This window comes from Acromyrmex echinatior, chromosome 14 (assembly GCF_024713525.1).
Source record: "Acromyrmex echinatior isolate Ae372 chromosome 14, ASM2471352v2, whole genome shotgun sequence".
NCBI lineage: Eukaryota > Metazoa > Arthropoda > Insecta > Hymenoptera > Formicidae > Acromyrmex > Acromyrmex echinatior.
In genome coordinates this window covers 4,198,429-4,214,593 of record NC_141865.1, presented here as the reverse complement: position 1 = coordinate 4,214,593, position 16,165 = coordinate 4,198,429, and the positions used below count along the sequence as shown (strand labels likewise).

Genomic DNA, 16,165 nt, shown 5'->3' with positions numbered 1-16,165 from the left:
ATTATGAGCTGCTGAAACCAAATGAAACAATCATTGCTGAGCGTTAACAATAACAATTAATCGATTTGAATTGTACTTTGAACCAAAAACGTCCAAACAAAAAAGAAAACGCAAAGTGATTTTGTTGTACAACAATGCTCAATGTTGAAAAAAACAATTAAAGACACGTTTAGCAGCATTTCAGTGGGAAAGCTTACCTCTTGCCGTGTATTTGCCAGACTGTGCTTCGAATTATTACTTATTTCGATCGATCACGACCTTGCTGACCAGCACTTCAAAACATATGATGAAATAAAAAAATGGCTCGCTGAATGGATTGCTTCGAAAAACGAACACTTTTTTTATCGCGGAATTCATTTATTGCCAGAAAAATAGGAAAAAGTTGTAGCTAGCGATGGAAAATATATTTTTGAATGAAATATAATTTAACATCTTCTTAAAATAAACGTGTTTTTTTTTAAATCCCTCAAAACTAACCGGAACACCTAATACTATCTTCAGATACATGATAAAATCCGTCCTTAAGATTGAATAATGAAAAATAGCGTTTTCCTTACAACGTATTTATTTGCTCCTCGATTACCAATAATTGTCTCTGACCGTAATCTTGTTCAAGACTCGTTAAACAACATAAGGTCGTTTTTCTTTTTCTTTACTAATGCTATTTTAGACACGTACTTCGAATTTCCAGGATGTAATTCTCCGGGCTAGCAAGTCGCTTATAATTTCAGTTTTTATTGATTAATTTCCTTTTTTACGAGATGAATAAGAGTAAATCTATTACCATTATAAATACTATTAAAATCAAAACATGTATATTCTAAGAAGAAAAAAGATAAGTAACTTTATTAATAAGGTTTTTCTACTGCAATTTAGGTGGTTTTAATGTCGTCAAATTCGGTGATGCGATCGACGTTAGAGGTATCATCTCTTTGGTAACTAGTCGATTAGCTGTTGGTACTAGACATTATCGAAATCTGTACGCAATGAGGCTGCACCATCCCGGATCCGGAGAGAGTTATTGGTTGCATCAGGATACAACGATGTATCAGGTATAAATCGATATATGTGAGTCGCGTATCTGGCATATATTCTGTTATATTCTGATACATTCTATTTCTTTCAATTTTCTCAATGTATCTATCGTTCAGGTACAAGAAAAGTATGAACGAAAGCATCCACATTGCGAATGGAGGTACGAGCTCCGAGTACGTTATCTTCCTCAGAACTTGAATGATCTTTACGAGAAGGATAAAGTCACATTTTACTATTATTACGATCAGGTACAATGATATGTCGATGAGCAATTTAGCAAGATGTTTAACGTTTTAAAAATAAATGACAAATTGTATTTATCTATATACTTAGGTGCGAAACGATTACCTGCTTGCTAACCATTCTACACTGGATCAGGACGTCGCGGTTCAGCTCTGTTGCCTAGAGATCCGTTATTTTTTCAAGGATATGCCGCAAATTGCTCTGGACAAGAAGAGCAATTTGGAATACTTAGAGCGTGAGGTAATTTTTCGAAGCATCAAATCTTGCCTACGAATAACTGGATTTCACTTGTATATTCGCATCAATTCATCCCTTTCACTGTACAAAATATACGAAACGAATAGTGTCTATATTCTGCCCACAGGTCGGTTTACACAAATTCCTGCCGCGTTCCGTGCTGAATGGGATGAAACCAAAAGCGCTCCGAAAACTAATACAGCAACACTTTAAAAAAGTCGCAGCATTGTCCGAACTGGAGTGCATGTTCAAATTTTTTGATCTGCTACGGGCGCACTATCGATTTGATCAGGAAAGATTTATATGCGCATTAGGGGTAAGTAATGACATATCGAGATCTAGCATATATTTCTCTGATGCAAATGAAAAAATTGTTAAACGATAAAAGTGTAAAGAATTCATGCCCATTTGTAGAATTTATTCACTTTATGTATTAATCACATCCAACATCGCTCGTACAACTTCTGTTCTACAACTTACAGTCAAGCTGGTCAATACCTGTAGAACTAGTCATTGGACCGGACTTGGGTATATCTTACATGGCTCATCGAGGCGGAACAGTGGTACGTTACACGTTTTATATTACACACGTATACTTGTATGTTACTCATATTTTATGTAATATATATATATATATATATATATATATATATATATATATATTCTATATAGTTTTGAAAATAAAAGTACATAATTCTATGACGAGTTTTTCGAAGTAAAATTTCGTTTACAGCCAACTAGGATGGCAGAATTTTCACAAATACAATCCATCCAAACGTTAGTATCGGATTGTAAAGAACACGCCAAGGCATGCATTAAATTGAGAGTCGCAGGCGCCGCGGAGACTCTCAGTATTACTTGTTCCAGTTTAGATCAAGCGGAAAGCCTCGCGGATTTGATTGATGGTTATTGTAGATTGGTCACAGGCAGTAATACTTCATTGTGGAATAGAAAAGGTAAAAATAAAAATGTCATTGTTGCAAAAATTTAGTAAATATCTTTAAATTTTTTAATACTATTAGGAAAAGATTTATGCATAGTATCTCTAAACTATTTTATTATTTTAAATTATATATTTGTTCTATTAATAAAATATATTAAGTTTCTTTTTATTCTATATTTGCAAGCTGGATCATGGAAGAATTATCCTTGTCCATGCAAAGGTAAAACGAATCAGGAAGACATTGTTTTATATATATTTCTGTATTTTATAAGAACGAGATATTATTTTATTTACACGCGTATAAAATATGATTTTATTTATAGATGCACAGCCGCCAAAATATAGGCAGGATGATGCTAGCAGTCCAGCGGAGAAGAACTCGAGTAAAACTGGAACAATCTTGTCCGAAGATTATGCGGAGATCGTCGACGAAGAAGGAGATTATTCGACGCCAGCTAGTAAGTATTTATGTCTTCATTATTCACTTTAATGTGAGTTAAGATCGAGAATGACTAAAAATGTAGTTAAGTATTTTTTTTATATACTGTATTTTTTTTTACATTTTAAAATACGTGAGAGATGTTTAAATTAATTTTCTTTTGATTAATTTTCTTTACAGCTCGAGACTATGAGATAGTTCGAAATCAAGTAGAATTAGGCGAAATCATAGGGGAAGGACAATTTGGTAATGTTCATAAGGGATCATATAAAGGCAGAGATGATCAAACCGTCGCTGTTGCTGTCAAGACTTGTAAGGTTGATGCAGATCTTGCTACTGCTGAGAAATTCCTCGAAGAAGCTTGTACGGAAATTCAATAAATTATATATTCATTATAATAAAATAAAGTATATAAACATATATTTTCGAGATAATAAATTCAAATTTTAGATATTATGCAGCAGTTTGAGCATCCGCATATTATCAGATTGATCGGAGTTTGTTCAGAAGCACCGATTTGGCTTGTAATGGAATTAGCCAGACTCGGAGAAATGCGTGCTTATCTCCAATCTAATAAACATCGTCTGGACCTTGCCACACTTCTACTGTATACTTTCCAATTGAGCACTGCCCTTTCATATCTCGAAAGCAAGAAATTTGTGCACAGGTACTTACTACTAACAAACAAAAGCTATTTATTATTCAAATATCACAGTTCATTATATTCTTGTAATTAATCGTTTTATTTATTATTGCAGAGATATCGCTGCAAGAAACGTGCTAGTTTCATCGCATAGTTGCGTTAAATTGGCAGATTTTGGCCTTAGTAGATGGGTCGAAGATCAAAGTTATTATACCGCGAGCAAATGTAAGCTACCAATTAAATGGATGGCGCCGGAAAGTATAAATTTCCGAAGATTTACTACTTCATCTGATGTTTGGATGTTCGGTTCGTTTTTTTTTTCCAAAGTTATTCTATAAAAATTACTATCTCTTAAAAGACACGTTTAATGAAACTTGATTGTTATTCCAGGTGTATGTATATGGGAAATTTTGATGCTAGGCGTAAAACCATTCCAAGGCGTGAAAAATAACGAAGTAATACGCAAGTTGGAGAACGGAGAGAGACTCGCACTTCCCAATCATTGCCCGCCGCGATTATACTCTTTAATGTCTCAATGTTGGAGCTACGAACCTAGTAAGAGACCGACGTTTAAAGAAATTAGAGAAACTTTACAGTGAGTATTTAAAAAGTGTTAAACTGTAAATATATTTTTTTTTTCAAGTTATATTACATGCTCTTTTAAATCGTTATAGTGAGATTTTGCTAGAAGAGAAACATCAGCAGCAAGAAACGATGAGACGAGAAAACAGAAGAGTTCAAGCCATGTCTTGGGGTATGTATCTATAATAATTATATGGCTCTATTTTTCAATAAAATATGTACATGTTATTCCGATCGATGTTATCGATTATATCTATCAAATAATTCGGTTTATAGGTGCAGACGATGTGCCGCCACCGAAACCCTCCCGGCAACCACAAAATACGACGGAGCAATTAGCGGCACCATCCACGTACATCGTAGCGCAAAGTCCCGAGGTTCTCACGCAACTTCTCAAGGACAACCAAGCCAGAGGGGTATGTCCCTCCGTGTACACAACACCCGCATCTCCCTTCAACACCCTGGCGGTCCAATTTCAGGATGAGGATCAAGTTCTAACAACCGCCGTTGTGTCCGATTTACCCTTCTTTGATCCCGTGCTTTCCGAACCGCCATCCATCACAACTCAGTCGGGTGATTCCACCCTGTCTGACATCAACTTAGACTCCCTTGATTCCTCGGATAACACTCCCCTCATGTCGAGCCTGAGCATTTCAGACACGGCAGTGCAGACGCAGTCGCCCGCCGCCAACCGAAAGCAGCAGAAGGTTAAAGAGATGCAAAACTTGTATGCGGTTAGCTCGAAGGTGGTTGGTAGCATCACGGGGGACCTGTACTCCCCCGTGCAGAAATTCTCCGTGTCCAGCACCGTTCCGTCGCCACCCGCGACCGCGTCGGTCGTGTCAGCCGCGGTCGCGGGCAACACCTGTGGCGAGATATATGGACCGGTCACTAGTTTCACCCAGAGCTCAGCTATCGTTGGTAATCTCAGTCAAAGCGCTGGTTTAGGTGGTAATTACAATGAGGATTTCGAAAATTTTGATCCTAGTAGTTTGGGCAGCAGTATTATAATACCGAATAGTAGCAGCCAGGCGCAGTTTGTTGCGAGTGGTTCGCATGCTCTCAATCAGTCAATTAATTACGGTAACTTCACAACTAGTAATAACATGAGCCAAGTATTTGGTGGCGGTCAATCTACGAATCAGAATGTTAGCGGTGTGCAGAGTGTTGGCGATAGTATTAGTAGTAGCGGTGGTGGTAGTAGTGGCGTTGTTTATTCTCGTAATATTAGCTTGGCGAATGTAGGTAGTTCCACATCAAATTCAGAATGTTTGTATGGTCCGGTACTCAAGTTCCGTGCACAAAACGCCCAACCACAGTTGGCCGTAGCTGCAACTGTGACCGCGACTGAATTGAAACCCGTCGGCGCGGTAGGACATTACGGACAAGCCGGAAGAAGTAATCTAGTAGTGCAGAATCTACAGTCGCAGCCAATATATTCACAGAATTATCCGCATCAGCAGATTTATTCGAATATCGCTCAAACGGGACAACAGTCCATGTATCTGTTGCAAATGCCTCACATGCAAATGCCGCAGAATATCACGCGGCAGAATGTCGTTTCCCAGGCGGTGTCTTACGCGATGCAACACACAAACCAACAGTCTCAATTAAGCGGTGCCAATCCTATTTACACGGCCCATGCTACGTCCGTGTCGGTGGTCCAAGCTCAGAAGGTGCACATGCCAAATTATACTCACCAAGCTCAGTCCGGAATTAGTTGTCAGCCAGTGACTTGTCAAGTAACCGGCACGAATCATTCAGCGAACATTGGAATAATGCAAGCTTCCTCTGTTCCATCACACTCTGTTATGTCATCCTCGGCGACTCAGCAAAACATCCATTCAATTCCATCCGCGTACATGGTAGATCAACAGCAATCAAGTTTCCTCGGTCCAGTTGATTATCAAGTGCACGCTAACATCGGCAATGTAATGACAAGCCTGACGGGTGCGCATCAGCAACAAATAGCGCAATCTCAGATGGCTAGCGGCATCGCGAAGGCCGCAAATATATCACAAGTCGTAACGGGCATCGCCAAAATCACCACCTTCGTGACACCACAAAAGCAGGATGAGCAGTTGACAAGCTCGACCGATGGCACTCTCTCTGGCTCTTTGATCTCTTCTGCTGTCAGCGACAGCACCGTGTCATCTAGCAGCTCGATGACAGAGGAGGCACAACAAGATCAGGTTTGACTATGACCGCCTCCTAGGAATGTGACAAACATGTCTTCTGTATTTTTATCACGTCACAGTCTTGTTTTAGTTTTTCTATCTGGTCCACAATACTATTGTATCACATTACACTTTAGATACATACACGCGTGCACGCGCGCACACACACACACACACATACACACACGCACACGCATCAAATGTATATTAATATTACGTGCTTCTTTGGTGTATGCAAGATACGTACGCACTGGCTCGCAAATGAATCTTCTACTTTGTCGCAATGCGATTGGAGAAACTTATTTTTTAGCAGAAACCTTGACTTGCCGCTCAATAGGTTAATAATTTTTGCATGATAATGGATGTCACTGATTATTATAATAATCATTTAAATACTGCATGTACATAGCGAGTACGCGAATGCACTACCTTTGTTTTAAATTTATTTTATATCTATCGAGAAATATGCGTCTCTTTAATTTTTCCTGTACATACGTTTATTTTATATTATCAAGAAAGGATTGCAACATAAATAATTACGAAATTATCCCATTTTTGTAATATTAGAAAAGAACTTACAAATGTCGGATTAAAAAATGAGTCACACTTTTAACGTAATATCATTTTTATTGTGTTTTAGAGGAACATCCATTCACAACTATTCGATAACCTAACTGACAATTTCAATAGCGGCATTGATGACGAACAAAAACTACTGGAGCAACGGTTATTGGAACAACAACGACAATCTGAAGAGGATAGCCGGTGGCTCGCAAGAGAAGAAGTATGTTAAAAAAAAAATTCCGTTTCAAGTCCAAACCAAATTAGCATGCAATTTATAAAAACTGAAAGATATACTTATAATTGTATATAAATATTATTAAGTACGAAGATTCACTTTGATCAAAAATAGGATCTCAGTCTAACTTTTACTAGCAATTGTTTTTTAAAGTTTATTGTTAATTGAAATGTTCCAATCTTCATTTTTCTCTTGACAGAAACGTTTATCGATTGCTACGAGTGGTGATGAAAGTGCTAGTCCCACGATTCCACGATCAGTTACTCAATCACCGAGCCACGAACCGCATACTGGCTCTCTTGGCTCGGATAAGAATTCCGATAAAGTCATTGTAGTAAAGGTAAATTACACATAATGATTTTATTAATGCAAATTATCCAACGTATTCATAAATTACTTTTTGTAGAAAATGGAACCTACACCTACAGCAGATTTAGACAGAACTAACGATAAAGTATACGACTGCACAACAAGCGTTGTTCGTGCAGTTATGTCATTATCGCAAGGTAAGGATGCAAATCGAAAAAATAAATAATGGCTAAATACACATACAGTAATTAAATAATATTGTCGAAAGAATATATTGTAATATACAAAACAAATGAAAATGTAAATTGCAGGTGTTCAACAGAGTAAGGCTGATCAGTATTTAGAATTAGTACGTAGAGTAGGTATTGAATTAAGAGCATTATTATCCTCTGTGGATGTTTTGGTAGAAATTTTACCAATATCCGCGCATCGTGAAGTAGAAATGGCGCATAAGGTATTAAGTAAAGATATGGCAGAACTTGTGTCTGCCATGAAACTGGCACAAAGTTACAGTGCCACTACATTGGATGCTGAATATCGGAAGTAATTATTATTTTGAGATTATCTCAAGAAATTGATACAAAACATTGAGAATCATCGATAAACATTTACTATTCTTCTTTTAGAGGAATGCTTTCTGCAGCTCATATCTTAGCCATGGATGCAAAGAATCTTTTAGACGTAATCGATTCCATCCGTATTCGTTATCCATATGTAGATAGTCAGATTTGCCAAAGGCAGAGCAATGTTGTTAACAGAACACGAGAATCCACACCCGAGAATCGCATTCGTTCGAGTCAATCAGGCGAACAATTTCTAAGGAGAAGTCAGTCGACCGAACGACAAGGAACGACCTTTAGACAAAGTCAAAGTGGTGATTTATTACACAGAATGGGTCAATCTGTGGACCGATCTTTGCCGGTAAGTTAAATTTTTCATTAAGATTATTATAATTTTTCAAATAAAATTAGTAACGAATGACGAAATAAAGCTAAATTGAAAAATATCTGCTTACTTAGGGAAGTCAATCCGACTTCAATTCCGGCAATAGCTTAGAAAGAAGACACAATACAGTTACCAATAGCCTTGAACGTAACTCAACAGCGAGAAGACAAATGGCCACTAACAGTTTAGAAAGAAAAAGACCCTCATTAGCATGTAATGTAGGGCCTATAAATAATTCTGTTAATTGTTTGCCTATGGTGCCAGTCACTTACAATTTGGTTCAGACTGCGAGTCCCGTCATACATCCAAGTCAATCGATTACAACGGGTGTTAATCAACAGACAGTGTTTACGACCAACAGTAAAGTTACAAGTGAGACTTCGATAAATGACAGCTAACAACGAGACGTCTTGAATTAAGGTAAATGATAGTGAAATGTATTCCTTCATATAAAGAGACGATTATTTAGATGATTATTAATTTTAAATAATTGATTCCAGGACTTTGAATCATTGCTTGCAATTAGTATGTATATAAGTAGACGATATACTACCAAGTTACCCGTGTTACACATCTACACTTCAATATTTTAACAACGGGAAATCTAGGGTACGTTCCACTTAACGTTCGCAACACTCTCGTGCATCATTTCATCCTTGTTTAATTTAATAATAACAAAGATGAAATAATACTCGCGAGCGTTATGAATTGGAATGCACTCCTAGTATTTGTGCTTTTTAGCTCTTTTTAACATTTAAATATTGACATTTTATCTAAGCGTACTTATAGATAGGATAGTATTCGTTAATTATAAGAGTAGGAAGTTTATCACTACAGAATTTTAGTCACAGCTATAATGAAATCATAACTCCAAAGGATTTAAGATTATCGTTACTATTTGTTATCTAATGATGGCATATACGAAATGACGCAAAGTTACATTGTCCCATAAAGATAAGAGTATACACTATTAATTTTATTATGATAACATTAATATTGACATTATTAAATGAGATATAAAGGTCTCAGATTTATTCACGCTATTCGTATTTATTCTGACATTGCACATGATATCGCAAAATTTCTTGATTTTATCTGCGTCATCTCGTATAATTAAATGATAATGTATACATACGTACAAATATATTTTAAAAGTATGTATGTATATATTATATATTTATACACATATATTTAAATATAAACAATATTTTCTCTTTTTGAGCAATACTGCGCGAGAATATAATTTCTTGTGAAACATAATCAATGTTGTTTTTAACGCAAATTCATAATTTCGTAGTCTATTCCTATTTAGGAATATTATGAGCAGTAATTATAATGTAAAAAGAGGAACTGAATGTGTTATTTTTATTTCATATAATTATTCAATGATTATATTAGTTTGCGATATTTATATATGAAATGTTTTATTAAAAGCAAAAATCATTTTTTAACGAGTTTAGTTTCTACAAAGTATTTTTAACAAGTTCCAGTTTTGCATAAGTATACCATTAATAGCTCATCAATGCATTTTGCAGCAATGTATTCATATATACGGTGCATTTAACAAAACCGTAATCGAATACTTTGTACAGTTTGTAGCAGGGTTGCCAGATTTTTGCCGGGTGTCGATGAAAGGATAATTTACACTGGTGTAAGAATTGACCAATCACAGTTGGAAATAAGGGGAAAATAATCGATTATTGATCAATTTTTACAATTACGGCATAAGTTAACATTACAAATTACGGCCTATATAAATGATTCTTAAGCCTTTATCGCCTAAAAGTCGCCCAACTGGAACATGCTTTCTAAAAAAAAAAAAGTAGGAAACAATTATACTCATATATTCATAATTACACTCGATTTATCCTTGTTGTCCCAATGTTAAACAAGGATAAAATGATATAAGGGCACGTTTCTGAACGCAACCTTGCCACAGACTTCTATTATAAAGGCCTGCGCATACATCAAATATTGGAAACAGGAGTAAATATTAAGATTTCAACCTATCAGATACCAATTACACCGGAATACGGTTCCTGATAGATTGAAATCTTAATATTTATTCTTATTCCTAATATTTTCTCCATTGTGCGTAGGGCTAACAACCCTAGACCACTGACTCGTCCCTTTAACACAGGGTCTACAATAGAATATTGTCGTAGGAAAATCGTACTTAAATCGTAGAAAATTAATCAATTACAGTCAAATATGAAAATAATAATCAATTATGATTGATCAATTTTCTATGACTTAAGACTTTATGACTGTCACGATTTTTATTGTAGATAAACTGTTGTAAATAAACTCGACTTAAAGCCCTAAACACAATGTGAAAGCAACAGCGATAGCGATAGGAACAGAGAAATCCAACATATGCATTTCTGTATGTTAGATTCTTCTATTGCTATCGCTATTACTATCGCTATTTCTATCGCTATTGCTGTTGCCTTCGCATTGTGTTTAGAGCTACTGTTGCCAAAATATACGTATTATGTGCGCAGAATAAGTACATTTGCATATTGCGCATACTTTCTGTATACTTTTGAACCAATCACAGAAACGCTAGATCACCTGACCTGTTGGCATTTCTTTCTGTGTGTGATCTTATAGCATTTTTCGTTGGCAAAAGCATTCTAGTGCGTACTTAGTGCACATTAAAGCTATTACACTATTCAAATCTAAATGTACAATATAAGTGAGATATCTCAATTAGTAAAATGCCCAATGTGTATTTTATCAAATAGCACAAAAAATGTATTAAATATTTTGCAGTTCAATTCTGTATTTCTATTAAACGTACATCTTTATGTCGATTTGTGTACAATGGCTTTAAAGTGCACTGAATGCGCACTAGTTCTGCTAATGCACTCTAAACGCTATCATTGTACTCATCTACTGTGTGCAGGCAACACTTTTAAGGAAAAGTGGGAAGTTAGCAGTTTAGTGTAATAATGTAAGTCTATGAACCTTGCACTGTTATCCAGGGTTACCAGATTTTAGGCAACTTTTGCATTGCATGACGCTGCATTGACATCTGTATCGCCAGTGTAACACTAAAATAACCCAAAGTATCCCAAAACTATTTATATCAGGCTGTATTGGGCTATATTATATTAGCCTGTTACGCACATAAAATTTGAATATTGCAAACTTGTGATTAAAGTTACTATATCAGCTAAAATTTGTCCGCCAAAATTACACTTGGGGATCAATCATGTAATTTTAAATGAAACTTTTCACATTTCATCTTTCATTTCTCATTTTTCATTTTTCATTCATCGAAATTTCACAAAAACTGTACACATAGCAATTAAGCTAGAGCGGGGCTATTCCATCAGTTTTAACTTTAAAATAATACGAAAATCTATGATAGCAAACAATATATTATACAATATATTTCTTTACAGTGATGTACTTATAATTACATTATGGCTGTGTTCGATTTGCACGCTTACACGCTTTAAACACTGCTTACATTGTTCGCTTTGGCGGTTTAAGTACTTAGAGATGCGTTCATAACGTCATCCGTGACGTCATACCGTGCTCATAAATGCTTATTTCATCGAGATAGGGCAGCAAAAGCGTGAGCGCAAATAAGCGCTTATTGGCCAAAATGAACGTGAGCATGTTCGATCCTAATCCTAGTAGGTTAAATCCATGCACGTTTTTTTATGATTAGAGAAATGCTTAACGAATGTATTGGATTGCGTGCATATTTTAACGCTATCGTAATACTTGTATACAACATCTACAAACGTTTCGATTTTGTGCTAAATAAAAAAATGACTTTGTTCGCCAACAAGAAATTGGATGTTTAAATTTTCACCAATAAATAGGAAAAAGAATTTACTCATACAAAGATGACATTAACAGATAAAGTTCTAGTTGATTTAGAAAATGCACAGACTGAGAATATATACTGAGGATATCTCGAACCCCGATGAAGTACAACGACTTGAATGCACCTAGAAGAAATCAAGAGATAAAACAAAAAAATTGTAATATTTTGTTTAAATAGTACTAATGGAATATTTATGCGTACAGTAAATAAATATTTATTTTAAGAAATAATACTTAAATCAAAATATTACTTTTTATTGAATAAATTTTTATTCGCTATAGCAAATGTCTCATTGATACTATTTTGAACAGATATTTATTAAAATTTTATAAATTTTTATCTTTAATCTATAAGAAGCGAATTACTTATGGTCAATTATCAATTAATCCCAAGCTTAACGCTTAATAATCAAAATAAACGATTTACTTATTTAATGTGAACACTGACAAACCAAATTGAACCAAAAAATAACGCTTATAAGCATGAGCTTGTAGCGTGCAAATCGAACGCAACCTATACAAACATGGTTGAAAGCACAAATACAAGCTTTAGATGCACTGGCTTCTAAGACGATATTCATAATTCGTTTTTAATTCAACGCAAGTTTTTTTAATTCATCGCTTGATCAATTGCATTGTGTGCAAATGTAATTTTGTTTCGTAAAAGCTGTTTGCGCATAATGTGATTGATCTCTCAAAATAATAATCTTTCAAAACAGTGAATGAAAATTTTTTATGTGTACTTATCGACATTTAGTTTTTACTCAAATACTATGAACTTTACAGAAAAACTGCAAGGAGCAAAAACCATTTCTTCTCATAGAACTCTAAAAATTTTTTCAGAATTTTTTATGAAATTTTTAGTACTGCATTTTCTTATTTTCGATAAGTCGGGCCGCTACTATGATCCAGTGAATTAATGCACTGCACTGTAGTCGTGATTAGAACGGTTACAACACTTTTTTCAATAAACTTTGGAATACAGCCTGCTCATCTATCGATTGGTTCTTACTTATAGATTCATAAATAAAAACCAATCGCTTGATGAGCAGGCTGTATTCCAAAACTCATTGAAAAAAAAAGCGTTGCAATCGTTCAGTCCATGATCGTACATGATACATAAAAAATTTTATGTTTTCGCACTAGAGAAAAAGTTACATAATCCCAAAGGCCCTTTTTGTTCTGTAACTTTTAACGACAATAGGCGCATTTAGCTCAACAGTTGAGTTCGCTGAACGCAGCCATTGATCGCGTTTAGCAGACTCAAATCCTAACAGCACAAAGTCGACTCTAAGTCGACTCTGAGTCGATTATAGCTTCTAGATGTCTAAAAAATGGACATCCATAAGTCGACTTTAGACGACTTGGAGATGTCTTTAAGTCATACAATGTCTCACTTTAAAGATGACTGTAAGCCGACTTTAAGTCAACTATTCTAGGCTGTGGTCCGAGGCTTCATGTCCACAACGCTCATGAACAGCATTCATCCTTGTTTACTATAGTTAAACAACAAGGATGAAATGATTCCACATTTAAGCTTTGTGAACGTAAATCGCACTAGACGTCCTAAAGTCGATATTGGAAGGACGTCTGTACACAGTCGACTTACAATCGACTCTAAAGGCCTTAGCAAAGTCAACTTACAGTCGACATTGTGCTGTTAGGAAACTGTTGCGGAGCGGATCCATAAGGGCTCACTACTATTAACTGCGTTCAGCGGATTCAACAGTTGAGTGAGTGCTCGCTGCTATTGCTTTATTCTTCCAAATCTAAAATGCTGATTGGATAATCTAAAAGAATGCACCAATAACAGCAAGCGTTCAACTGTTGAGTCCGCTGAATGCAGCCATTGATGTATTCTTCTAGATCATCTATAGTGGTGATCGCTCACGGATCAGTCCGCTCCGCAACAGTTGAGTTTGCTAAACGCGATTGTCGTTAAGATGGTTCTTCAGTAAAGTGTCGAAAATTTGGGGTACCTCACCAGGGCCCAAAATTACAAATATTGTATCTACATAATTTGGATAAAATATTAAAACTACATGATCTTGATGAAACAGAATGGAACACACGATAGTAAATCAAAAGCTGCATTTTTATTGAACGAAAACAAGATGAGATTATGTTTACTTTTCGAGATTAAATTTATATGCAAGTTTATGCATATAAATGTCTTTCCAGAATGGCTGTTAACTTCCTATTACTTTCTTGTAACCATTAAAATCATAATTTTTTTAAATTACAATATTATAATACAGTATAATCATATCCAGTAGCGATACTGAACGTCGGCACCTTTGATGTAAATGTTCTTAAGTCACATGATTCACCGCCATATTGTGAAGTGTACACAGTAGAGTTATGATAGAACAGGCTCTTAAATTTGAATTAAACTTCTAATACATTCGTCATATTCCTAAGTGTACAATCCGATACATGCGCACTAAAATTTGTAGATCACAAAAAAGTTTACTGTCGCTACTGGGTATGATTATACTGTGATTATAATCTTTGAGAAAAGTTTATGGTAAAATTTATGTGCACTCAAAATAAGGCACTATAATATGAGTATTTGCATCCGCCATTTTTAGTCCTTTCCTCATTCTATTGCTCCTTTTTTTAATTCCTTATTGTTTCTCTTCATTCCGCCGCTAAGCTGAGAAGATTAAAGAGAGAAGAAAGAAGGTTAAAGAGAGAACAAAGAGAGGGAAAGAACTAAAAATGACGGGTGCGAATATGGAATACCTATTCTAGTACTCTAGTCAAAGAAGCATCTGTGAGTCTTATCTGTCACTATGTCATTAAGTTATACGTAAAAAGTTACATTTTCAATATTTTTTTCTCTCTTATTTCATTGTTAACCGTAGAATTTTGCATACGTCAATTTTGATACTTCAACTTTACAATTATTATATAAAAAAATTAGATATTTCTATGATAACTCGATTTATTATAGAACCACTTTAAAAGTTACAGAATTATTAGGGCTCTAGTCCATGGCACAGTATAACCATACTTAGTAGCGACACTGAACTTTTTTAGTAGTCTGCAATTTTAGTGCGCATGTGCCGATTTGTACACTTACGAATATGACGAACGTATTAGGGACTTAGGGCTGCCGCAGACAAAATTTCTATTACAGTAACCTTAAGTCGTGAACTTAAACCGATGAGCCAATCAGGATATTGCTTTAGAGCTACGTACTTTAATGGAAATAGAAATAGCAGTAACTTATTCAACTTAGCGAACCCTGATGAAAAAATTTCGCTGAAATTATTCGTTTTGGAACATTTCAGCAAAATTATTGAAAATTTGTTGAAATTTCACTGAAAGTGAATTTTTCAGCTAAAATACTGAAAAATCACTGAAATCCAACAGAAATTTCTCTGAAATTTTCTGAAATTTTGTCGAAAATGAATTTTTCAACTAAAAATCGCTAAAATTAAACTAAAACTTTTTTAAAATGCTGAAATGTTGTTGAAAATTGTTCCAAAAAGTGGAATAATTTCAGTAACATTTTTCCATCAGGAAACCGATTGAAATTCATTTTATTGCGAGGTTATGGATAAGTTTAATGTTATTTCCATTTCCATTAGATTACGTAATCTAAAACAGTATCCTGATTGTTTCATCGACTTCAGTTTACACCTTACCAAGATTGGTAAAGACTAATGTTTTTTTTTTTTTAAAGAATAAAACGTATTGTATTTTTTCTAAATATGTTTTTAATGCAAATATGTTTTAAACAATATTATTTAAAAAACATATTTAAAACATATTAAAAACAAGACACACTCAATTAAACATGTTTTAAACTGTTTAAAACACGTTCAAAACATGTTTTTTTACCAACTCTGTATCTTACGCATACTTTACGCAATTTTGTGTGAGACAGTCCTTAAGGGAGTGTTTATATTGGCCATAACCATATGCCGTATATTGTTGGATTCACACTGAATCCGACGTACTC

At 35.0% G+C, this 16,165-nt stretch overlaps 2 protein-coding genes across 5 annotated transcripts in view; both read left to right on the top strand.

The window, feature by feature from the left end:
- Fak (protein tyrosine kinase 2 Fak) overlaps positions 1-9,803 on the top strand; it is a 68,993-nt gene extending 59,190 nt beyond the window's left edge. For 3 of the 4 annotated variants that reach the window (XM_087413394.1, XM_087413392.1, XM_087413391.1), the window contains 21 exons: positions 877-1,052; positions 1,152-1,283; positions 1,369-1,518; positions 1,643-1,831; positions 1,998-2,078; positions 2,249-2,471; positions 2,643-2,678; positions 2,782-2,916; positions 3,078-3,260; positions 3,348-3,564; positions 3,656-3,846; positions 3,931-4,135; positions 4,215-4,294; positions 4,399-6,314; positions 6,940-7,083; positions 7,298-7,438; positions 7,505-7,604; positions 7,719-7,950; positions 8,034-8,328; positions 8,427-8,772; positions 8,853-9,803. In XM_087413394.1, coding sequence (XP_087269520.1) covers positions 877-1,052; positions 1,152-1,283; positions 1,369-1,518; positions 1,643-1,831; positions 1,998-2,078; positions 2,249-2,471; positions 2,643-2,678; positions 2,782-2,916; positions 3,078-3,260; positions 3,348-3,564; positions 3,656-3,846; positions 3,931-4,135; positions 4,215-4,294; positions 4,399-6,314; positions 6,940-7,083; positions 7,298-7,438; positions 7,505-7,604; positions 7,719-7,950; positions 8,034-8,328; positions 8,427-8,750 — 5,150 coding nt within the window. In that variant the 3' untranslated portion in view covers positions 8,751-8,772; positions 8,853-9,803. The remainder of the gene's footprint in view (positions 1-876; positions 1,053-1,151; positions 1,284-1,368; positions 1,519-1,642; positions 1,832-1,997; positions 2,079-2,248; positions 2,472-2,642; positions 2,679-2,781; positions 2,917-3,077; positions 3,261-3,347; positions 3,565-3,655; positions 3,847-3,930; positions 4,136-4,214; positions 4,295-4,398; positions 6,315-6,939; positions 7,084-7,297; positions 7,439-7,504; positions 7,605-7,718; positions 7,951-8,033; positions 8,329-8,426; positions 8,773-8,852) is intronic. The other variant, XM_087413393.1, reaches the window with a different exon arrangement.
- Positions 9,804-10,824: 1,021 nt separating this feature from the next.
- LOC105143985 (sister chromatid cohesion protein DCC1) overlaps positions 10,825-16,165 on the top strand; it is a 26,791-nt gene continuing 21,450 nt past the window's right edge. The window contains exon 1 of the mRNA XM_011052612.2: positions 10,825-11,308. Coding sequence (XP_011050914.1) covers positions 11,307-11,308 — 2 coding nt within the window. The 5' untranslated portion in view covers positions 10,825-11,306. The remainder of the gene's footprint in view (positions 11,309-16,165) is intronic.